At 41.0% G+C, this 26,508-nt stretch overlaps 1 protein-coding gene across 6 annotated transcripts in view; it reads right to left on the reverse strand.

The window, feature by feature from the left end:
* Positions 1-26,508, reverse strand: part of LOC119859100 (phospholysine phosphohistidine inorganic pyrophosphate phosphatase) — a 161,881-nt gene that overhangs the window by 107,140 nt on the left and 28,233 nt on the right. For 5 of the 6 annotated variants that reach the window (XM_043519590.1, XM_038410783.2, XM_043519591.1 and 2 more), the window contains exons 3-6: positions 25,211-25,364; positions 19,056-19,119; positions 17,458-17,550; positions 4,832-4,923 (exon numbers count right to left, since the gene is read on the reverse strand). In XM_043519590.1, the coding sequence (XP_043375525.1) occupies positions 4,832-4,923; positions 17,458-17,550; positions 19,056-19,119; positions 25,211-25,364 (403 nt within the window). Of the gene's footprint in view, positions 1-1,406; positions 1,677-4,831; positions 4,924-17,457; positions 17,551-19,055; positions 19,120-25,210; positions 25,365-26,508 lie in introns of those variants that run through there. The other variant, XM_038410788.2, reaches the window with a different exon arrangement.

Below are 26,508 nucleotides of genomic sequence, written 5' to 3' on the forward strand. Positions count from 1 at the left end.
AAATAATACAAGACACGCAAGTCTAAACCTAATACATTAAGAAACTGATTACAGGTAATATCTAACCCTCAAAGATGTTCCAATAAGCTTCTTTCACAGACTACACTCCTTCCTAGTCTGGGCCCAATCCTTTCCCCTGGTACAGTCTTTGTTAGATCCAGCAGACATCTCAGGTGGTAAGCAGCGGTTTTCTCATGACTGGCTGTCCCTTTTGTCCTGCTCCACCCCCTTTTATAGCTTTGTCACAAGGCGGGAATCTTTCGTCTCTCTGGGTCCTCACCCCTTCTTCTAAATGGAAAAGTACCAGATTTAAGATGGATTTCATCATCAGGGGACATGGTCACATGTCACTGTAAGACCCCAGTCTTCATTCCCTAAGGGCTGGTCCACACATACACAGGAAGGCTTTCAAGTAACTAAGGCCATTTATAACTGATTGTTTCTGGTGCAACCTTAATGCCTCCACTTAATAGGTTTATATCAGTGATACAAGTTTATATCTTGTTCTCCTAACTCCAGATATATAAATAATACATGCAAACAAACAGGATGAACACACTTAGTAGATTACAAGCTTTCTAATGACACCATACAAGGGTGTAAAGCATATTCCAGTTATGTCATATTCAGAAGCATATTTACATAAAGCATATGGAGTACAACATCACAGCGGCGTACAACAGAAAATATGCCAAGAAGCATTAAATGGACACTCTTCTCATCCCTTGAAGACCTGGACTTCGCAGATGTTGTCGCTCTCCTATCACATACCCAACACCATATACAAAAAAACTCCAACTCGACTCAACAGATTCAGCCAGCAAATTGGACTGAAAATCAAACGCAGTAAGACAGATATCACGACCATTTACATTGCCTCACCATCAGCAGTATGGATAGAGAATGATGGTCTCACCAATGCAGAAACATTAACATACTTGGGCAGCACCATCAGCCAGGATGGTGGAACAAGCCAGGACATCCAGAACAAAATCGATAAAGCCAGGAAAACCTTCAGGAGCTTAAATACAGTCTGGAAATCATCAAAATACAACACCAAAACCAAACTCAAGATTTATCAGAGCTGCATACTTTCAATACTACTTTATAGTGCAGAATGCTGGGGAATGAGAAAGTATGACATGTCCAAACTATCTTCATTCTATACAACCTGCCACAGAAAAATCCTCTGTATCTTTTGGCCCAGAACAATCTCAAACCAAGATCTATTGACACAGTGCACCCAAGAGGATCTGAGCACCATCATTGCCAGGAGACACTGGAGATGGATCGGTCATGTGCTTCGGATGGAAACTGATTCCATTACCAGAGTAGCAATAAGATGGACACCTGAAGGCAAGCAAAAACGAGGCCGCCCGAAAACAACATGGCGAAGAGCTGTGGAAGCCGAGCTGAAAAACCTGGGGCACAGCTGGGGAACCATTGAAAGACCTTCCAGAAACAGACAGGAGTGGAGGAGCTTCGTCACTGCACTAAACGCCAGAGGCATAATATGAACATGATGATGATGATGTGGGGTTTTCAATTTTTTCAGAATTTAAACTTTCATGTAGGTGATTTGATAAAAAGGATGTTCCGATATCAGGGTTTATCACAGCAGCGGGTAAATAGCTTAGCTTCTTCAATAAACTAAGCCCTAGGATCATTTGTTGCCTCTAAAGTAAAAAAAAAAAAAAAGTTTATAAAAGTTCAATAAGGTGATATGTGGTAACACTGGATCAGCCCTGCCTACATTTACACATGATGACATAACTCCTTTTGGATTCAACAGAACTGCACACATTACTGAAGGCAGAACTGGATTACTTAGGACAGAGTCTGATCTCCAGTACTCCAGTGTAAATCAGAATGACCCTATTGAAATCAGTGCAGGTGCCCTGAAATCAATGTAACTGAGATCAGAATGTCCGTGCTTCAGGGGTAAGCATACAGTGCCATAGATCTAATAAGACTTGGGCAGGGAGGTACAGTGGAAATGCTCAGCTTACAGAATGCTAGAGTAAACTGCCATATGTATGGTAACTTGCGAGAACAGTCTAATCCCCATTTATTCATCGGTATATTGGGAAACACAACTGGAACAGTTCCCATCCAGAATTCCTCTCATTTGCTCTTTATCCCGCGGAACATAAGCTTTTGCACCTGACTCTGCCTCCATTTTGTTTTGGGCAGCCAGCAACCTCCTGGTTCAAATGGGAGAAAGCTGCTTCTGGTCCACAGGCATAAAGGGAGTTATCTGACATCCAGAATGAACTCAAGTTTGGTGAGTTGCAAACTTTTCATGGGTGAAATTTCCAGAAAGTGGACTGTGCTGACATCCAGCATCTGCACTATAACATCCTAGTGGAGCATTCATGGTGTATGCTGATTTTGCAAAATTAGTCTTAGCTTTCATGGAAAGGCTGTTAGTCACATCAAGTATTGAAGTATACGTACTAATGGTGCCACCCAGAGGTACTAGAGCATAGCACACAGGTCTGTGTGCAAAAGATACATCTGTGTGCAATTATGGAATCCAGGCATAATGTCACACCATCAGTTTTTAATCTGTATTAGGAATTAGTCTTTAAATCAACCACAGAATAATTTTGCTCTTCTTTTATTTTTCAAATTTCTTGCCTATCAGTTTTCATTCGATATTTGTTTTTTGTGATCTTTCCACGTAAATTAAAATAGTAGTTCTTAATAAACTAGAGTCTCTAGTCTCTATCTGTATACAAGACATATTGTTTGATTTTACTGGTGGTTGCTACACACAGCAATTGGAATAGTACCACGTGTTCCATTCACAATGGGATGCCACTATTTTTCATACCCATATAATGGTTTATGATTTTGGATAGCAGCAAACATATATTTGAATGTGAAATTTAAATACGGACAGAGGGAAACATTCTCTTCTATCCAGACCAACTGATCATTCTCATCTAGCTGGTATTTATGTGGATCATAGTTCATAGAAGCAACTATCTTTCTGAAGTGAAAAAACAACATTCCCACTCTTATTTTCAGCTATCCAAAAGACTGTATTCCATGGTCTCCTGTGGGGTGCTGAGCACTCTTGAAGTTCTCAGCACTTTTCAATCCTAATTTATTTATCTTTTCAGGAAACAAACCCCCTAAACTGATTGTGTGACATTAAGATGTAGATTTTCAAAATGGTGCATGCTGATCTCCATCAATATCAATGAGAGACGAGCTGTTAAGAACAAGTCCCTTTGAAAAACTCCCCTACGGAAATTAATGGGATCAATAACCTCAGTCATACAAAACAAAAAAATGTTAATACAGAGATTTATAGAAATAGACTGATAATTGATTTTGAGATTTTATTTACTAATGCTTAAAAATGTGAGTATAAAAATACACTGTACCTGCTTCTACCTACAGACACCTTAAAATTACACATTTCTCACAGACTGTCATAAGAATTGGGAGAGCATGTACTATTTTGGCTTCAAAGGTCTGTGTCTGTGTTTTTGCTAATCCAAACCAAGTGGAGACTGAGGGACATGCTCCCTTGAAAACTAACTTCATAGGGGTCCTAGCTCATCTGTCCATCCTGCTTACTTATCTCTGGAAGAAAGACCACTATCAAGATCCCTGCACTAACAATCACTCATTTTACTGCATCAGCAGTTCCAGATTGAGCGTACTTTTGGATATGTAACAGATAGGACTTCTTGGATCATCCAGAGAGGGAAAGGGAGCCTAGCCCAGATACACAGGTGGGCCTAGCAGAAGAAAATACAGTCAGAAGAAAATACCCATAAAATTGAGTTTGATCCATTTGTAAAAGCCTGCCCCCATCGACCAGTAGGCAGACAGGGTGCTCAATGAGAGAATATCCACCATATCCCAAATGCCTCAGTGATGTATGTGGTATAAATGCCTAGAGATATGGATACACATATGGAGGTCCCCTGTGATTGCAGAGGGCATGCCTCCAATAGATAGCACCTTGGACAGGGTAGACTTGAAATATCCAGAAACTTGCCAAAAAATACAAAAGAGCTAATATTAGGTCGGATTTCGTGATGTTGGTCGCTCAACTTTCAGTGAGCTCTCAGCATCTTGCACAAGGAATTCAGCAGCTACCAGGATTGGCCCCTTAAATTTTGCGCTTGGATTACTCGTGGTGGAATTCAGCCAAGCAGGTGGGGGTCCTTGTCTTTTGTAACAATGGTGCAATTTGAGAATATCAAAAACAAGCATAGAGTAATGTACACAGCCCATCAAACATTTTCACATACAGCAATAAAACATAAGGCAGATTTTATCAAAGAAACAAGGGCTGTTGTGTGTATCACAGATGACTCATTTGCTCACACACAAACAAGTTTTATCAATAATCTGTGTGCTAGAAAGGAATTTTTTTTAAAAATAATCAATTACTGTGGGTCTGATCTCCAGGTCCCAGCTTCCACTTGTGCACACACAATTTTGTCCAAAGGGTTTTTGCTCGTGGAAATTCTAATGCCTGCCAGAATCTAACAATAGTGTAAGCAGAGGTTTGTGCTGAAAAAGTGGTTGCACAGGCTGATGGCAAAATTGTTCAACTACCAGAGGAGATCTAGTAGAGGCCTCCCTGAAAATCAGATCTGGCATGCTCATTTTGCAGCACTATTCTGAAACAGCATTGGGTGCAATGCCATAATTCCTCCTTCCCTTTTAAATCAAGGTGTCATAAGAATACTGGAGCAATCTGTACCTGAGGACAAACGTAAATATAGCAAATCATCCTCAGCCATCATATTCCCTCTTTCCGTGATTAGCCATGTGGAGTGTAAGGTGTATAATGTGCACTGACCTGTACTTCCCTGTCCGTACTTGTAGAGCTCTCATACCACACTGCTGGGCACCTCCTACATCATTCACAATATCGTCTCCAATCATGATAGCCTGTCAAAGCAACGAAATACAGACAAAACTGGTGTCAAGTGAATTTTATTTCTGCCATACTTCAACTTTCTTGATATAATAAACTGCTTGATTTGATGTTTAATACTGCCATCATACAAATTAAACAAGATAATATTGTCATCATATTGATTAAAAGTCATCCTATACTGAATATAATTCACACTGCACCTCTGCTGGCTATACAGTTGAACAGTATTTATCCACACAATTTGAAATAAAATAAGAAGTGTCAAAAATGATTAGGCATAGTACAAAAACAATGTAGAAATTCATAAAGTTAGTCCTACATTCCTACCAAACATGTTTTTATGTTACGGCGATGGCAGTTAAGATAATATTACGTTGTAAACATTTTTTTTTAGAAGTTATACTATAAAGGCTGATCAAAATGTTTGCAAATCTATGAAAAATATAACTTGGGAACATTTATTCTCAAATCACATTTGGGAAATATGAAAATTTAGACAGACATGCATCATAATGCAGTCCAATGTCATGTTATGCAAAAATACATAGCATTTTCCATGCGTGTAGCAATGATCACATCAAAATCAGTTACTGTCTATGAAAGTGAAATACTGTATAAGCAAGCTAAAGTACGTCAGTTACAAAGCAAAATTTAACTGAGAAAAGTCTCTGTGTATGTACCGTGCATGCTCAATACATACAGTTTTCATATGGTGATATCTTTGTTAAATCAAAATCCATTTGTTTCAAACCAAACTGGGCATTAGAGTCGTAAGTGACAAGTTTCAAGTCTTTGCTGTCACCCTGCCTTACCCTCCTTTGGATTTAAAAATGGCTGACTGCTTTATCTCAAACTTCCCCCACACCCCAAAAAGAAAAATATAACCTCTGAGCAAACACAGAAAAGTTCAGCCCCAAATTATGACTCAGCATTCTTTCCTCACCCAAATGTCTCAGTGAATTCTGGACTGCACCCAAGATGAACAAAGGCAGTTTAAGTTATAGGGCTACAAAGTGCATTATAGGGTAGACTGGGAAAATACGTCTTGTTCAAAAACATGTCAAACAACAGGTTTTAACTCCCATTTTTCAAATATGACTATGCACCTACTATAGACAGAGCCAGTTGTGTTTGAAAATGTATTAACTAGTCACATGACCAAGCTATCTTAGCTGCAACTTTGCTACAGTAGCTGCTTAACTTGCAACCTTACCTAAAGTGCTATCAGGCTTCCACAATAATTATACCTCACAACTCTCTCTCATTACTCATTTTTTGCCGAAATTTACTTCTCTTCCACATTAAACTTGCTATCTCAATTATTCTAACATTGGCACAATAGAAATATAGACTTGTTACACTGGGATTACACACAGTATTTATTTTTATACTATATAAATTGGTCTCACATTTTAAGTGCTCTGCCCTACATTTTTCTTGTCTCTCACATTACAGGTCTATGTTCCACTTACAGGCCTTTGTAGGTTAAAAGGCACATTTGTAACTGGACCAGAATTGCCTTAGATGGCAATGGTGTTGCCAAGAATAGCATCAAGGGGACTCCACTGAGCATGCACAGAAAGCCAGCCTAGCATTTTTCAACTGACTTGGGTGGATAAATAGGCCGTTGTCAGAGAGGTCATGGGAATGAGTCACGTACACCACAAATGGGGGTTGGCTTCTCTAGTAACCATATTCTATGGGGAATTCTGACTTGTTTTTGCGTATTTGTATGTGTGGCGCGCAACAGCTTTATTAAAATAACATACAGAATCTTTCTATTTTAGGCATCATTCCAGTTACCACTTCTAGCTAATATTAAAACCTCTTCTTTCCTAACCTGGTTCTTGAAACACATCTTTTTCATATATGATGCAGCCACATAGCAGCATGCGCATCAAGTGTACCCATGATGAGGGCCAAATTTAAGAGCCTCTGCTCTATACAGTCACACTGTTATCACAGCCCCCTCCGCTGCTGCTTATATAGAGCACAAATGAAGACTCACAAACTGAAGTTACAGAAAATTTGGTTGCTGTAGTGTGTTGGGTCTGATGCTGGGGAGGGAATGAACCATTTCCATAGATTCACAGAATTTAAGGACAGAAGAGATGACATGCTCTGGCCCTCCATCATCATACCTTATAACTATTAAAATTTTCAATTTGTAGCATTCATGAAGCTATTCTGTGTCTGCCTCATTGTTTCAAAGAGTTTAAGGCCAGACGGGGCCAGCAGATCAACTAACCTAATCTCTTATATGTACACCCCATGCCATTAAGTTTCACCCACTTACTTCTGCACTGAGCCCAGTAACTTATGTTTGACTAAAGCATGTCTTCCAGAAAGGCATCCAATTTTAAGAGATGAAAAATCCACCTTTTCCCTTGGTAGTGTGTTCCAACGGTTTAATCACTTTCACTACAAATGACAGTTAAAAGCTTGTGCCTGATTTCTAATTTTAATTTGCTTGGTTTCAGCTTCCAGCCACTGGCTCTTGTGATGCCTTTCTCGGCTAAGTTGATGAGCCCTCTAGTACCTGGTGTTTTCTGCCCATGAAGGTACTTGTATACTGTGATCAAGGCGCCTCTCAATCTTCTTTTTGATAAGCTAAACAGATTGAGCGATTTAAGTCTCTCACTGTATGGGCATTTTGTTCAGCCCTCACACCACTTTTGTGGCTATTTTCTGCATTCTCTCCAATTTCTCGGCAACAGGGAGCACTGGGGACTGGAGTGAGGAAGGAGGCAACGCCTCCCTTGATATTTCAATGTGAAGCAAATGGGGATTCCCTGAAGGAGTGCTAGCTGGGAAATAGCAAGGCAGCCAAATAGCCACCTTCTTCCTGATCTAGCACCAGAGTTTCACAATGCTAGCAGCTGACAATGGGGGCCATTAGCCCTCACACACACACAGAGCTCCACAGGCATTCGGAAAAGGGCCAGGAGCAGAGCCTCTTGCTTTCCCTCCAGTCATCTCTCACCCACAAGCATCGGCTTCAGTAGCTTCAAAATTAGCCCCCTCATCATCAAACTCCTCCCCCTCCCTTCAGGCAGCTCTCCATGGCTTCTGGTGCCTCCCTGACTCCTGAATGGGAAAGAGAAAGGGGGCAGAATCCATGGATAGTCAGTGGAGGCTGCAGGGAGATAATATGAACGAGTTTCTTGTGTCCTGTATGTCAGCAGGACTCTATTGCAGGCATGACCATCCCCAGATTCAGTGCAGAGCTGCCTTCCAAAAGAGCAGGGGCCCATGTGGCCTTGGTTTTGAGGACTGTAAGGGTATGTCTACACTGCAATTAGACACCTGTGGCTGGCCCGTGCCAGCTGACACAGGCTAAGGGGCTGAGGCTAAGGGGCTGTTTAATTGCAGTGTAGACGTTCGGAGTTGGGCTGCAGCCTAAGCCCTGGTGCCCTCCCACCTCACAGGGTCCTGGACCTAGAGCCTGGACTCCCGCCCAAGCCTGAACTTCTACATTGTAATTAAACAGCCCCTTTGCCCGAACACCACGAACCCCAGTCAGCTGGCACAGGCCACCCGCAGGTGTTTAATTGAAGCAGTGTAGACATACCCTAAGAGGACATGAATTCTTAAGGAAACGGGTCTTCACTCCAGTTCTAAAACCCTAAAAGGGGATTTCCTTTGAAAAAGGGAAACCATGAAGATGGGTTTCTGAGGGATCTGAGCACTTGTAGCTGAGAAGGCTGCTCACCAGCGGTGTGTTATATTCTGCATAGGCAAGTTTTCATGCAAGAAGACAGTCAGCTCAGAAAGTGCAGCTGCACATGAGCACTGATGCCTATCCAGGCCAGCTTGTGGCATACGCATACAAAAATGTACTCCAACCTCGGGGGATTTCATAGATTTACTATCGGTGAAGGGCAATAATCACTAAAGGAGTAGCAATTATTCCCAAATCATTTAGGATTTAAAAAAAATCATTGGCAAGAAGATAGAGGTCAAGAGGTGCACTGTCAAGGGAAATAAAAAAACTCTACCTGTCAAACCTAGGTTTAACTTCCTCTCTGACTGTAATATGGAGAGAGAGAGAGAGAGAGAGAGAGAGAGAGAACTGAAAGGTCACAACCCACTGAAAGCAAGAATTAAAAGATCCCCATTTATGATCACATTTTACACAGGGAACACAGGTGATTAGTCTGTTCAATGAGCATGTGGAAATTATTTCTTTTTAAAATTCAACTAAAAATTTACCAAAAAAGACAAAATGTACTAAGACTGTCAGAAAACCATGACAGTATTAACTGGATATATCAAAAATTGGAAGGAGTTGGAATATATATTTTTCTATATCCTATAAAATGCAAGCAATGAAAGAGGGTTTATATATATTTCTTGAAAGAATGCATATTCTCTAAAAATTACACTTTACGGGGGCGCTAGATGGCTCAGGGAAACTGGTCATTATATATTTTTAATATAGCCCTTTATCTCCAGGATGCTGGTTCAAATCCAACCCCAATCAGTAGTGATGAGAAAACAGTTACTGTGAAATAGCTGATCAATGGCATCTGACAGTCACAAAATAATCCCTAGTGGATATATGGCCATATCATAGATATCACCGCTACAACTGGAAATCTTGTTGGCAGTCTGAACACATGTGGACTGAACCATCTTCTCACCCCCAAAAGTAGTCCATGCTAGTAAGCTTATGGAGCACTGGTAGGGCAGTATGAGGAAACTTTCTCTTGCTGTACCTGTTCTGTGAATAGTGGAATTTAGCCAGAGTTGCCAACCTGGAACTAAATACACACACAAACAAACACACACACTAATTTTGAAGGAGAAGAAATTACAGATTAAGAAGATGAATGACACAGCCAAAACATCTATGCTGAACAAAATAATAGCTTTGTGTTTTTTTACACTTAAGCCAAGCTCACATGCTGTACTTTGAAGTGAAGTGAAGTGGATGGAGAAAGTAAATGGATAAGATGCCACCATAATATCTATGCTAACTTTAATAGAATTTTCATACAGTGTAACCTCCAAGAATAAAAAGTATTTTTGCATAAGCAGATTTTTTCTACAGGCTTAATAGCCATAATCATGTTAAATATGACTGGGATATGCAGCAATAGAAGTCTATATTCAAAATCTTAACTAATGTATTAAAATCCTTTATAAGAGAAACTTCTTGTATTTACTTTTCTCCTCTTTCCCCTCAGCCTGATAATCATCTAGGTTTTGAGATTCCAATTCACTTTAAAATTATGTGTATATCTGGAACCTACTTGATGAGCAACCAAACATGCAAAGGGCATCAAATGTGAATTCTGACCTGCAAGATATTGTACAATAAGGCAGATAAGATAGAGACAAATATGCTGGGACACTGGGGCAGTTTTCCAAACGCCTAATGGACAGTTATATTTGAATTGATCTTTCAATGGAAGTTGAGCGCCTAACTCCTATTTGTACCATTACAAATCTCTCCCAACCCCCAGAGGGGCGATCCCATCCCAAATAAATGCAGAAAGTACAACCACAGAAGTAGACACCTTCCACCACTCTTGGAGTGACCTCACTAGGTTTTATGCATCACTAACTCCGAGGTTTGCAGGTAACAGAATCAGGAATTTGTTAATGACCTGTAATTTATATACTCTGTTATGACATGCCATAATTCCCATTAAAACAAGAAAATCTGCTATAGACAGAACTTTTTGTGATTATACAATATTTCTGGAACCTTAACATTATTTAGGTTTTATTGTAAAGTTGTCAAAATCATCCATAGTTTCATCAGCCTTAAAACATTGGAATTACGTATTTCAATCACCTGTAAGATGTGTTATTCTTTGCCATACTACTGAATCATAAGAAGGCTCTGGCTACCTCTTAGAGATTTAAATTTCCAATCTACTAAAGTAATACCATCAATCTGTTATTTTTATGCCACTGAAGAAAGATTACAATGAAAATTGGACTTCAGGGAGTTCCTTCTACTCCAAGTGCAAGTTGAAAACATCTCAACAGTAGAAGGCAAAGTCAGGGTCTCAGTAAGACGCAGTCATCAAGGGAAATGACTGGTGATTATTGATTAAAGCAGCCTGAGAATTTTAAACATTGACACAGCCTACCATTATTGTAGTGAGATAGCATTATAAAAAAAGAAGATATTTTTTCATTAAAAATAAGGTAACAGAAAATTGTAATACGTTTTATAAAACACAATTCATCTAAAATTATTTAACAATTGTGTGCTACTGCTGATTTGACGTTTAAATGGATTTCAGAAATGGAATAAATTATTACTGAGTATTTTATAATAGTAGAAGCAATTAAACTGCTCCTTATTTTGCTATCATAGGTATAGACATATAGCACATTTAGGAGAGAGAGAAAAACATTATATAACAGATCATTAAGGAACCAATTGTATTGTAAGAACAGTGTATTTTTATATGTGTACACACACTCTCTCTCACTCTTACACTTGCAAAGTCTAGTTAGAAAATGCCAGAATTAATGCTACCCAAACAACTTTGATTTGGCCCTCTTGTGCGTATGCATTATGGTACAACCTATTTTTCAGCATTCATACTATTTTTCTGCAGTGAAAAGTGTCAAGCAACTTAAACTACAGGTGGCACTACCAGCTCTGCCTATAATATAATTTCTTTCAGTTATTTAATACACACACACACACACTTTTTATATTTAAAAAAACATACATAATATATATATTGAATATATAAAAAACATTCTATATAGACACACACAACGTGGAGGCATCTACCCAGGGCCTGGTCTTGACTTGCTGCGAATGAGGCCTGCATGTCCCTGCTGATGAAACTCAGGCTGAGGGAATCACCTGGTATGAGAGGTGTTTCCCTTAGGAAGCAGGTAAGAGAGCTGCAAGAGGAGATGATTAGTCTGTGTAGCATCCAGGAGCATGAGGATCTCATCAACAGGACGCCCATGTATACATCTGGGACAGAGGACATTACCTGTCTACAGAGGACTACAGCAGCATCAGAGGAGGAAGGAGGAATTGCTGTTTTAAAGGGAAGAGACTGGCTGCTGGCCACGTTGGCATTAGACAGTGCTCCACCCCCCACCCAAGTCCACTGTCTATTGTGGTGACAAACCAGTATGCTGTACTGGTAAAAAGGAAGTTGAGAAGTTGACCCCAGTGACTGAGGAGGAGCTACCTACCCCAAAGGTGGAAGGCTCATGGCCATTGCACCCAAGGGGAGGTGACGTAAGGTGCTGGAGGTCAGAGACTCTCTTCTGAGGGGCATAGAGGCATCCATCTGCTGACCTGACATGATGACCAGGGAGATGTGTTGCCTGCCTGGGGCCCATGTCAGAGATGTTATGGAAAGGTTGCCGAGGCTCTCTGATTACTACCCTATGCTCCTCAGCCACATGGATACTAATGATCCCGTTAGGCAACCCTGAGGAGATCAGCAGTGACTACAAAGGTGAAGGGGTCGAGGCACCAACTGAACTCTTGTCCATCCTCCCAGCTGAATCATAGAAGATTAGGGTTGGAAGAGACCTCATAAGAACATAAGAATGGCCATACTGGGTCAGACCAAAGATCCATTCAGCCCAGAATCCTGTCTACCGACAGTGGCCAATGCCAGGTGCCCCAGAGGAAGTGAACCTAACAGGTAATGACCTAGTGATCTTTCTCCTGCCATCCATCTCCACCCTCTGACAAACAGAGGTTAGGGACACCATTCCTTACCCATCCTGGCTAACAGTCATTAATGGACTTAACCTTCATGAATTTATCCAGTTCTCTTTTAAACCCTGTTATAGTCCTAGCCTTCACAACCTCCTCAGGCAAGGAGTTCCACAGGTTGACTGTGCGCTGAGTGAAGAAGAACTTCCTTTTATTTGTTTTAAACCTGCTACTCATTAATTTCATTTGGTGGCCCCTAGTTCTTACATTATGGGAACAAGTAAATAACTTTTCCTTATTCACTTTCTCCACACCACTCATGATTTTATAGACCTCTATCATATCCCACCTTAGTCTCCTCTTTTCCAAGCTGAAAAGTCCTAGCCGCTTTAATCTCTCCTCATATGGGACACGTTCCAAACCCCTAATTATTTTAGTAGTCCTTTTCTGAACCTTTTCTAATGCCAATGTATCTTTTTTGAGATGAGGGGACCACATCTGTATGCAGTATTCAAGATGTGGGCATACCATGGATTTATATAAGGGCAATAAAATATTCTCCGTCTTACTCTCTATCCCTTTTTTAATGATTCCTAACATCCTGTTTGCTTTTTTGAGTGCCACTGCACACTGTGTGGACGTCTTCAGAGAATTATCCACGATGACTCCAAGATCTTTCTCCTGATTAGTTGTAGCTAAATTAGCCCCCATCATATTGTATGTATAATTGGGGTTATTAGGAGGTCATCTAGTGCAACCTCATGCTCAAAGCAGGACCAACACCAACTAAATCGTCTCAGCCAGGGCTTTGTCAAGCCGGGTCTTAAAAACCTCTAAGGATGGAGATTCCACCACCTGCCCAGGTAACCCATTCCAGTGCTTGAAATAGTTTTTCCTAATATCCAACCTAGATCTCCCACACTGCAACTTGAGACCACTGCTTCTTGTTCTGTCATCTGTCACCACTGAGAACAGCCTAGCTCCATCCTCTTTGGAACTCCCCTTCAGGTAGTTGAAGGCTGCTATCAAATCCCCCCGCCCCAACTCTTCTCTTCTGCTGACTAAATAACCCCAGTTCCCTCAGCCTTTCCTCGTAAGTCATGTGCTCCAGCCCCCTAATCATAATTGTTGCCCTCCGCTGGACTCTCTCCAATTTTTCCACATCCCTTCTGTAGCGGGGAGGCCCAAAACTGGACTCAATACTCCAGATGTGGCCTCACCAGTGCCGAATAGAGGGATATAATCACTTCCCTTGATCTGCTGGCAATGCTTTTACTAATGCAGCCCATTATGCATTCTTGGCAACAAGGGCACACTGTTGATTCATATCCAGCTTCTCATCCACTGTAATCCCCAGGTCCTTTTCTGCAGACTGCTGCTTAGCCAGTCGGTCACCAGCCTGTAGCGGTGCATGGGATTCTTCCATCCTAAGTGCAGGACTCTGCACTTGTCCTTGTTGAATCTCATCAGATTTCTTTTCGCCCAATCCTCCAATTTGTGTAGGTCACTCTAGACCCTATCCCTACCTTCCAGCATATCTACCTCTCCCCCCATCTTAGTGTCATCTGCAAACTTGCTGAGGGTGCAATCTATTCCATCATCCAGATCATTAATAAAGATGTTAAACAAAACCACCCCTAGGACCGACCCCTGGGGCACTCCGCTTGATATCAGCTGCCAACTAGACATCGAGCTGTTTATCACTACCCATTGAACCCGACAATTTAGCCAGCTTTCTATCCACCTTATAGTCCATTCATCCAATCCGTACTTTTTTAACTAGCTGGCAAGAATACTGTGGGAGACCGTATCAAAAGCTTTGCTAAAATCAAGACATATCATGTCCACTGCTTTCCCCATATCTACAGAGCCGGTTATCTCATCATAGAAGGCAATCAGGTTGGTCAGGCATGACTTGCCCTTGGTGAATCCATGTTGACTGTTCCTGATCACCTTCCTCTCCTCCAAGTGCTTCAAAATGGTTTCCTTGGGGACCTACTCCATGATTTTTCCAGGGACTGAGGTGAGGCTGACCACTCTGTAGTTCCCCAGGTTCTCCTTCTTCCTTTTTTTTTTAAAGATGGGCACTATATTTGACTTTTTCCAATTGTCCAGCACCTCCCCCAATCACCATGAGTTTTCAAAGATAATGGCAATGGCTCTGCAATCACATCAGCCAATTCCCTCAGCATCCTTGGATGCATTAGATATGGACCCATGGACTTGTGCATGTCCAGCTTTTCTAAATAGTCCTTAGCCTCTTCTTTCATCACTGAGGGCTGCTCACCTCCTCCCCATACTGTACTGCCTAGGACACCAGTGTGGGAGCTGACTCTGTCTGTGAAGACCAAGGCAAAAAAAGCATTGAGTACTTCAGCTTTTTCCACATCATCTGGCACTAGGTTGCCTCCCCCATTCAGTAAGGGTCCCACACTTTTCCTGACCTTTTTCTTATTGCTAACAAACCTGTAGAAACCCTTCTTGTTACCCTTCACATCCCTTGCTAGCTGCAACTCCAGTTATGTTTTGGCCTTCCTGATTACACCCCTGCATGCCCAAGCAATATTTTTATACTCCTCTCTAGTCATCTGACCAAGTTTCCACTTCTTGTAAGTTTTCTTTTTGTATTTAAGCTAACCGAAGATTTCACTGTTAAGCCAAGCTGGTTGCCTGCCATATTTGCTATTCTTTCTGCACATCGGGATGATTTGTTCCTGCCCTCAATAAGGCTTATTTAAAATATAGCCAGCTTTCCTGGACACTCCCCCCCCCTCATATTAGCCTCCCAGGGGATCCTGCCCATCAGTTCCCTAAGGGAGTCAAAGTCTGCTTTTCTGAAGTCCAGGGTCATATTTTGCTACTCTTCTTTCTTCCTTTTGTGAGGATCCTGAACTCAACCATCTCATGGTCACTGCTGCCCAGGTTGCCACCCACTTCTACTTCCCCTACCAATTCTTTCCTGTTTGTAAGCAGCAGGTCAAGAGGAGAACAGCCCCTAGTTGGTTCCCCCAGTAGTTGTAACAGGAAGTTGTCCCCAACACTCCAAAAACTTCCTGGATTGTCTGTGTACTGCTGTATTGCTCTCCCAGCAGATGTCAGGGTGATTGAAGTCCCCCATTAGAACCAGTGCCTGTGATCTGGAAACTTCAGTTAAATGTCTGAAGAAAGCCTCGTCTACCTCATCCTCCTGGTCCGGTGGTCAATAGCACACGCCCACCACAACATCATCCTTGTTGCTGTCACTTCTAAACTTAACCCAAAGACTCTCAACACGCTTTTCTCCAGTTTCTCCAGGCAAGGGCTCACGAAGGGACACACACATGCTGGAGATGAATGCATGGCTGTGCAAATAGTGTCGATGGGAGAGCTTCAGCTTCCTCGACCATGGGATGCTATTCCAGGAAGATGCTCTGCTGGGAAGAGATGGGTTCTACCTGACCAAGTAGTACTCTGAAGGACAGGATCAGAATTCAAAATCACCCTGACAAATTGGAGAGTTGGTCTGAATTCAACATGATGAAATTCAATAAAAGATAAGTGCAAAGTACTTCACTTAGGAAGGAAAAATCAAATGTATAACTACAAAATGGGGAATAACAGGCAAGGTGGTGGTATGCTGAAAAGGATCTGTGGGTTAAAGTGGAACACAAATGGAATATGAGTCAACAATGTGATGTAGCTGAGAAAAAGGCTATTATTATTCTGAGGTGTATTAACAGGTATGTTGTATGTAAGACACAGGAATTAACTATCTTACTCTACTAGACACTGGTCAGGTCTCAGCTGGAATACTGTGTCCAATTTCTAGTTCAAAAAAGAACTAGATAAGTTTATGGAGGATAGGTCCATCAATGGCTATTAGCCAGGATGGACAGGGATGCTGTCCTAGCCTCTGTTTGCCAGAAGCTGAAAATAGGTGACAGGGGATGGATCACTTGATGATTACCTGTTCTGTTCATTCTCTCTGGGGCACCTGGCATTGGCCATTGTTGGAAGACAGGATACTTTGCTAGATAGACCTTTGGTCTGACCCTATATAGCCGTTCTTGTGTTAATTCTGGGCACTACACTTTAGAAGAGATGTGGACAAATTGAAGAGTCTCTTGTGGAGACTCTACTTTTGGTTTTTTGTCTGTTGTTGCTTCCTTTAACTTAAGTAATAGTCCTTCCTTCTGAAATACTATAAGATGGTGGAGAGGAGAAAAGAGAGTGTGGTAAACGGGGAGAATCAGAGGTGATAAGGAAGGAAGGAAGGACAGAACAATTGAAAAGGGAGAGGAGGATGAAGGGTTAATTAGGGAGAAGAAAGGTATATGGTAAAGGACACACAGAGTGATAGGAAGAGGGAAGTAATGGAAGGGCATAAAGGATCACAAGAGGAAGAGGAGAAAATATGGAAAAATGATGTTGTATATTTCAGGAGTGAATTTCCTGCATTACAGTACACCTACTAGGTGATTGAGAAGAACATGCAGTAGAGAAGAAATAGAGCAGGTCACTGCACTCGGTATTTATACTACATTTGCACTAGTAGACTAGGTCAGACTCTGCTGTCTAATTAGATTTGTGGGTTGGGCTAGAAATTTTTTTCTTTACATTGTTATTTTAAAGATTCTTCATCAGATCTTTTCTAAGATTTCATGGGAATAAATATATGTATAATGTAAATATAATGTAACATTTTAGAATGGCCATTAAACAAAGCACTTTTCATTTGCCAGTGTGGGCCCGATCCTGAAGTCCATACTCCATCAATCTTTCCACTGGTTTCAATGAAAGTTCTGACTGAGAAAAGATTGCCAGTTGGTGCCCCAGAAAATATACTCTTTTTATTCAGGTGACAATAACTGTGCAGCACATCTAGTGAATGTTGCACAAGACATCTTACCTTCTGTGGCTCAACTTCCATTTCTGCCAAGGCTGATTGGAAAAACATTTTTGCCGGCTTTCCCACCACCTCAGCTTGAACATCACAAGCATACTAAGAAAAAGGACAGAAATAATATTGTATAGATTAGAAATGGATTTGTTCAACTCCACATTCTCTGTAGATTGTATGAAAGAGTATGTGATTACTGACTGATTCCTTTCAATAATGTATGGATTAGTAGATGCAAGTAACTAATAGAGGATTTGGATAATAGGAGTGTTGACTGTTCTGTTAGGGGCAAAGGCCCTCTTGAAATGTGTAGAATTAAGAATTGGGAACATTTTCCAACATGAAAATAGTCTTCTAATTCTAAACTTGCTCACACTTGAGTCACAAAAATTAATTGTTACAGCAATGATATGCTTTGCCAACAAACTTGTGTTCAGGAATTGTGGGTGAATTTCAAGGATATGGAGGTTTTGTGAACCATATAGCCCATTTTTAAGGTTGAAAGCCTTATTTAGCTGTAGTTATATACCCATGCTGTAATAAATAAGGCATTCCTAGCTAACAGGAAGCACTGCACCCTCCCCAAAAGCTACATTGGCACAAGTGAATTCACTGCATTCACATGGTACAGTATATATACATGCTCTTTATTTTTCCATTAAAATGCTTCCCGTATACCCTTTCTCCCTAGTTGCTCTGAATTTATTTTTAATCCCTCTCTGAGCCTCAGGGCAGGTCTACACTACAAACTTGCATCAGTTCAGCTGTAGAGCTTCTGCTGAAGATGCTCTAAACTGATGGGCGTGAGCTCTCCTGTCAGCTTAATAATTCCATCTCAGCAAGAGGCAGTAGCTATATCGGTGGGAAAGCAGCACTGTTTACACAGGGAGTTAAGGTCAGTATAACTATGTCACTAAGGGGTGTGGATATTTTCATACACCGAGCAATGTAGTTATACCAAAATAAGTGTGTGGTGTAAACCTGGCCTCAGTAAATGGGGCAAAATAACTCTTCCCTTCACTCATATTTAGCCTGACTTATCTAATAGGCCCCATTCCTATTATGACTTCAGCACACGCCTAGTTTCATGAATAAGTCATCTAATTATAATCAATGGCATTACTCATATGCTGAAAGTTGGGCATGTGCTTAAAAATTTTGCTAAATCAGAACCTTACACTGTAAGCTCTTACGAAAAAGGAGTTTCTTGCCATGTGTATTCCTAGCGCAAAGCCTTCCATAAAGGGGCACCAATCCTGGTTGGGATATCTAGCCTTTGTAACAGGAATTCTCTCTGTCCCATTTTTCACTGAATTTCTTCATTGTATTTTTCCTCTCTGACTCCTTTTTCCACTGTCTTTCCTTCCCATACAGGAGCCCAATAATATTAAAGTTCATGCGGAAACTTTTGAATACATAATATAAGAATGGGGTCAGAGCCAAGCAGAATGAGTTCACCCATTCACATGCGCAGCAATGCAGTTAATTTATAGTAATTTCCTCTCCCAAAATGAGCAAAAAGAATTACCGAAGATAACACATATTTCTATCAGTTATTTTGAGCAAGGTGCACAGAGCAGGTAAACATAATACAAGCTATAAAATACCTCTAATGCCTTCATATACACTCCAACATCAAGTTTCAGACCATCGGTTTCTTTATAATAGCGTCTGGAAATGGAAGTGATAAAGATGTTGGCAATTGAACATAAACTATATTCTATTAATTCTGTGGCTATGCGAAAGTGTGTATGGCTGGGACTAGAAGATAAGTAATTAAGAATTCTGGAGCCTTAATTTACAGTGAATTGTACTACACAGTCTGTTCACTACTCAGTGTGGTGCACTGCTAATAGGAAGACCTAACCAGATCCCAAGATCAAATTCAGACCTGCTATGTGTCGCATAATTTCACTGACTCCAATGAAGTTCAACCATCTTATGCCAGGGTTGAATTTGGCCCCGTGCTTCTACTTAAACTGGTTACCACTGCTGTGTATTAGTGTGTCTCACAAAGAATGACAGCTGCATTACTACTCTCTAATTGCTAATCGCTAATCCATTTCTCTCACATGAAGAAAACAGGGACATTAGTTTGGAGGTAAGCTGCCTGAAGGGGCTCCTCGTTCAAAATAACACAACTAGTTTAAGAGCACCTCTATTTTTTTGACTTTTTTTTCTTAGAAGGTCATCAGTCCATAAAGAGATTCACTGCAAAATTATTAGCATTGACTTCAATGCTTCAAACTGCTTATGTCAGGCCCAACATAATTCTCTGGTTCTATCTGGCTACAGTTCTTAAGTCATAGGGTCTACACTTCCTCCCAATAAAATCAATCAGTTTTGCCATTAAGTTTGGCAATTGCTGCACGGTATTGGGATTATATTGTACAAGCCACAGGATACACCACTTACACACAAACAATACATGGAGAAAGATCACATAGTATATTAATGACTAAATTTTTTCATGTATCTGTTAACAAACGTTAAAACTTTAGTTTGTTATTATCATTTGTATTGTGGTAGCAGGCAGTGGCCGCAAACAGATTCAGAGCCCGACAGTGGTAGTCAGAGTACAGATACATACACTTTTTCCATGCATTTCATGCAAAGTTTAAATGAATATTGCAGGGAGATGCTAGTGGGGAATCTTGCTGATTCACTGCGGCAGGTGTAGTCCGTTAACTCCACCCTGGATAGAAGGGAAGTGTGTGTGGATTTTTCTCTTGAGTGGTCCTGTGAACAGGACCGTCTCTAGGCACCAGCAAAGCAAGCACATGCTTGGGGAGGCACAATTCCAGGGGTGGCATTCCGGCCATCCTTTTTTGCTTGGGTGGCATTCCGGGCACCTTTGGGCAGTTGCACTCTCGAAGCTTGGGGCGGCAAATTTTTGCTTCAGGCAGCAAAAAACCTAGAGCTTACCCTGCCTGTGAACAAAGTTCTGAGAGGGAAGTCGAGAAGCAATCTGGAGAGAAGACTTACACTGTCATTTATGGCCAAGGTCTTCAAAATTGGTTTGGATGCCCAACTTGAGATGTTTTAAAGGGACCTCTTTTTCAAAAATTGCAGAGCACCTATCCTCTGAATCAGCTGCCTCAAGCTGAGCACCCAAAACCACTAGTGGCTCTGAAAATCTTGGTGCCTGCCTAAGTGTTATAATGAGTTATCTTTTAAAATAAAGCCATGCCCCCTCTCTCCCGCCCCCCCCAATCTTCCACTGTGTGTGTTGGCTGTGTTTTGGAACAGGAGGCGCACCATCCGTTCCAGCACCTAGGACACAATACGTTGGGCTATGTTTTGCAATCTGTTTTCTTCAGGCTGGAGAAGTCCTACTGGGGAGGTGAAGCTTTTCAAAAAGCTGATTTAGTCATAGTTATTTTTGAATTTTTAAAGAGCAGGTTATTAATGCTAAACCAAAACAGAGATAAATACCAGTGGCCCTGAAGGAGCCATTCTTGTCTGTTGTGCAACATACATTTTGGGGTTTTTTTAAATGTTAATTCTTGGCCCCAGAAGCTGTAGTGACAATTCTTATCTCAAGGGCTCAATAGATCATAATGGAAATGGAAAAATCTTCTTAGTTTGTGGATTATTGACCTGTTGGAGAACAGCTTAATGGCTGCCCAGGACCTGTTAAATCCATTGTGTTGATACCACTTGACACATTTTGTCTGTGGATTCTTCAATATGGGTGAAAAGTCCCTACAACTATTCATGTAGAAGAATAAACAGAAAGATAAAGAAAAAGATTGAGAACCAGCAATATCATCACTTTTGTACATCAAAGAACCAGCTGATTGCAAATAACACTGTCCTTCCAAATATAAAAACAGAATTACCCTATGTTATAGATCTGCAACACGAAAGTGATAAAACCTTTGAATCCCATGTGTATTTATTTATTTGTGTTGCCTTAAATTAAAAACAGGCTGACCAATTTTTTATTAAAGATTCTTTTTAAAAAATATATGTTCAAATTCTGTGAGCTCAAATTTCATCTGGAGCCTATTTTTATGACCAAGCACATGGACACTGCAGACAGGGGGTACTGTAGATTTTGCTCAGCTAGATAGTTTGCTAGATAGGTTTCCAGACCCTGAAAACAGAGGTTGTATGAGACACAGTGGCACAAATGATGTCAAGAATAGGGTCAGCGATCTAAAGTGCCACGTAAAAAGCATCAACGAATTGCCCTACTGTTCACGTATGGAATTAGAGTAATTAAAAAAACCAGAACACCTTGACTGATTTCTTCTAAAGTTTAGTTCATTCTCTAGAAAGCAAGAGTGTCAGAGTCACTGAAGCAGAATGCCCTCCTCCTGAAAATGGAGTGATTTACATTTAGCATCTGTTTTGGACTGAGAGTGGGAATTGGCTTTGTAATTTCTTCTGTCATGCCACTGTCAGAAAATTAAGCTGTTTACGCTAGACTATAGAAGGTTAATGGCTGTTCTAGCAAAGGTCAAGTAGCCATTTTAAAGAGAGGCTGTGCTGAATAATCGAAAATGGCAGAAGGATAAAGCATAAAATCTTATCTGACTGCTCATTGTACATTTTTTTCAGTCATATAGGGACCTGTCTGCAGCCTGATCAGGAAAACTTTAAAGATCTGTGCTAATGTGAATTACCATTTTAATAAGAAAATATAAAGTACTAAATAATCTTAAAAGCTTTGGGGGTAACTTGACCATGCTTAGGGCAAAATTAAACACTGTTATTTGATTTGTCTTGGTATAAATGCTGGCAGCTCATACTTAGTCATGATGGCATGCAATTTGCCTGTCCTGTAAAAAAGAAAAATTAAATCACGTGCAATGTAAAAACAAGTAAAGGCTTTTAAAAATAATTTGTGAGCTAATTCTTTTTTACATGTGGTCATTTGATTTGTTTTCTTGGATCATGAAGTACATTTTGGATTGTTTTTTTCTACTCTGCAGGGTCTGGAATTTTGTTATTTTCAAGATAAAGTTGTATGTAGTTAATGTTCAGATTTTGACAGTATTAAATATAGCAGCTTTTAAAAAGTGTCAAAGCCAGAATAAAATTTCATGATCTTTTTCATGACAATTAAATCACTATGTAACATTTATATCCTCTTCTGGGACAGTTCTCCATCCCATTAAAACTAATAGCAAAACTGCCACTGATTTTACTCGGAGCAGGCCTGGGCTCTATCCTCAGCTTGTGTAAACTGTAATAGGCCTGAGGATCTCCCACTGTTACTATATTGGTTGAATTATCTTAACACTGAATGTTACCACCTAGTTCTCTTTCAATTTTAAGCACCCAGACAGTGGGTTTGATCTCTGTCTCATGCAGGTGTAAACTGGGAGTAACTTCATCAATAGACAGGTTTCAGAGTAGCAACCGTGTTAGTCTGTATTCGCAAAAAAAAAAAAAGAGTACTTGTGGCACCTGAGAGACTAACAAATTTATATGAGCATAATGCTCAAATAAATTTGTTAGTCTCTCAGGTGCCACAAGTACTCCTTTTCATCAATAGAGTTACACAGGTGCATAACACGTGTGAGATTAGCATAAGAATTGGAATCAATCGCATAATTTATACAAGGGTGCTCAAACTGCTCAGAACCCAAGGGTGCACTGGTAATTTGCAGTGTGCAGATTACTAATCTCTTTGGATACCAATGAGTCAGATTTTAACAGCCATTCCGTTAGAGAAGTGTTTTCTCCCCCGTGCCTTACAGTCTTCAGCTTAGCTTCCAGTTAATTAACTTTTAAACACAATTGTCTTTTCAGGAATGTGACACTGGCAGGGCCGTCCCTAGGGGAGTGCGGGGCCCGGGGCAGAAGTGACAGATTTGTCTCTTCTGGGACTGACCATGCCGGCCAATTGCACCGGCCCGCGGGGCCCACCAAAGCGCAGGGCCTGGAGCGGTTGCCCCAATTCGTCCTACCTAAGGGACAGCTCTGGCCGCTGGACTTTTCATCTCCATCGCCTGGTTCAGAATATATGTCCACCTTTACACAACTTTTGCAACATTAATGTGTGTCTGTTTCTGTCCAAAATTTGCATAGGCCCTGAAACTGCCCCACACTCTGAAGGCATGAATGTATATAAAATCTTTGTTGGTGAATCAGTATCACACAACACTAGGACAGTACTAAAAATAGCTCCTGTTAGTTGAATGCTACTACTTGGCCAACAAAAGGCCTATCAACCCACAGACAAAATGAGGTATCATAATCAAAATTTTTAAGCCCTAATTTTGCTGACACCATTTTGCACATTCTGGCAATCTCAGCAGAGAAGCCAAGGATTAAAGGGCTCTGAAGACTAAACTAACCTTTTATTCCTAGAATTGGTCCCTCAAGGACACTTCCCATGCTTAACCTGTCCTGCGCCCCTGGTGCTGTTGATCTATACCCATCACAAGAACACTGCTGAGTCAGAAATAATTTTTTGAATTATTTTGGTAATAGTCTTTAATTATAATTATATTGCTATACTATTGTTCATTGTTTAGGTGCCATACATCATTTCCTACATAAAAGACAAGACTCATCAGATTCGTTCCAAGTGTTCTCTTAGACTCTAAGATATTTAGTTGCTTTTGTGAAGTCTGTGTTGATCTTTCTTACTCTGTTACACAACAGCAACTTAAACCCACGCTAAACTTTAAATATAGGCTTCAGTGATTAGCTGCAACCGGGCCTCTGAGAATAGCTTCTTCAGTATAAGCTGAAAGCTGTGCTTATAATAAACACTTGCCATGTTGTGGAACCTGTGCCATGCCAATGAGCCTCCTTTACATCAAGAGCATTACTGAAGAGTGAATCTATATTAACAAGCAAATATTGTTTACCTCCAATGACTTTCAGGCAACCGTATTGAAACCAACTTCTCATTTACATGATTCTCATAGCTCATGGTGGAGCCCCAGCATAGAAGCCATTCTTTAGGAATGCTGCTTCGCTAGTTAATTTTCACTGATATCATTTGAAAGTAGAACGTGCCCTGTGATGGCCAACTTATTTCACACAGACCACTGATCAGCAATTAGCCTAACATAGCATGAACTCCCTACTGATCTGGGCAGGGTTTGAACCTGGAAGTGTAAATTTGGCTTGCTGTTCACTCAGACATAAGAAACCTTGTTACCAGCCTTCTGAGCCATCTGATCCTCCCCAACATTAGCCTGTAATGGCTTCATATGCATGAGGAGCTTATGGACCACCTCGAAATCATCGACGCCAAGAAGACCCAGCTCTCACAGTGAGTCAAAAGGCTTGGCTTGCAGCAAAACACCTCTGTTTGAACAGGCCATCCCACAAGCTAGATCAGGGGTTCATTGCACAGCAACCCGCTTCTGAAAACAAAAATTACTTCATGACTCCAGGAGGGGGGACCAAAGCCTGAGCCCGCCCAAGCCCCAATTCCCCAGGTAGGGGGTCCGAAGCCCAAGCCCCGCCAGTCTAGGCAGGGGGGCCAAAGCTGATCCTGACTCTTGCTTACTGAACTTGGCTGTTGCGATTCCTCCAACTTCTGCTCAACAACTACCATCCCTGACGTGCAGCCGCAGACCAGCTGTGACCTCTAGGTCGTCTATACCCCGGTCCCTTACACACATGAATTGTGTGGCTACATCCCCCAGTTGGCTTTGAAAATCTCAGTCATTGTATCAGCAGAAGAGAGCAATGGGATTCATGAGGTCTGGTGACGGGTATGTACAAACAGACTTGGAACACTAGCAAAATATACAGCCCTAGGTGTACTAACTAACAGTGCTTAACTCACCCTCTTCCCAGAGATATTAGAATAGGATTCTCCAGTCCAATCAGAACTCTGAAAGCTTCATTGAGATTTTTGTAGGAGAAATTGTCCGCTGCATCTCCAATTACCACACAGTTTGGGTTTGCTTTATCAAGCTGATCAAATTCAGGGACCAGATCTAAAGAGAAAAGAAACAAAATAAAACACAAATCCCACATCTTGTAAGAAACAATTGGAATTGCTCGTTTTCTTCTAGTTTTGTGTCTCTCCTCTATTCATTGCCTGATGGGCAAAACTATGAATACCAGGTTAATATCTACATGCCAGCCCCCTTTTAGTTTTAAGTAGCAATGGATCATGGACCACATGCACCTTCCCTCCACAATGTGGCATGGGAAGGAAGGGGAGCAAAAGGAGACATGGAAGAAGGTTAGCAAAATATTATATTGTATTTCTCGACTATGATACAATAAGGGAACCCAGAGAAACAGCAATATTATCAAGAGGTTGAAGGCAAAAAAAAACAGCCTTCCTGTACTTTAGCAGTGGTTTCCCATCAGCAAGGTCTCAGTTTGTGGGCTCCAATGGTGTATTTATTTCTAGAACTGAAGTACTGTAGATCCCCAAATACAGGCATTTTCGTATTTTGAGAAAGGGATGCATGAATAGGAGATGGCAGGCACGCATCAGTGTTTAGAATGACTCGGACACAGAGCTGAAGATCAGCATTTTACTTACATTTGGAAAGGAGTTTGGATTGATAACAAAATACAGCATATTTCTGCATTCTCAAAATGACATCTTCCAAATGGGACCACTGGTCAAGATAAACTGACCTAACAGCCTAATAACCTTCCGGTGTCATTTTCCCTTCCCCTGGGATTTCCACTGCATCCTGTAATTTCCCTGAGGATTTTTCCATGTCTTCCCGTCCTTAAATATTGCTTACCATTTGCCTTGAGGACTCTGGACCTCATCCAAAGCCCATGATGTCAAGGGAAATACTCTCATTGACTTCACTAGGCTATGAATCAACCCTATGTCTTACTGGGAAAGATTAGAGAGATTCAGTTTCCCCTAGGAACTTATTTATAACTCTCCTTAATTGACTAGAAGGTTTGCTATTGAATGAAATGAGATGTTCTTTGTCCATCACACTCCTCCTTCTTCCACACTCTAGGATGTGAGGTTGGAAATCAAAGCTAGATCTCGGGGCCTGGTGTGGGGAGAGTGTCCTTTTCAGAGACCATGAGAATATGGTAACCCATCCTCTTCTAAGGGAAGGCAGCATGATTACGTGGTTAGAGCACAGGACAGGGACT

This window comes from Dermochelys coriacea, chromosome 7 (assembly GCF_009764565.3).
Source record: "Dermochelys coriacea isolate rDerCor1 chromosome 7, rDerCor1.pri.v4, whole genome shotgun sequence".
In the NCBI taxonomy this organism is placed as follows: Eukaryota; Metazoa; Chordata; order Testudines; family Dermochelyidae; genus Dermochelys; species Dermochelys coriacea.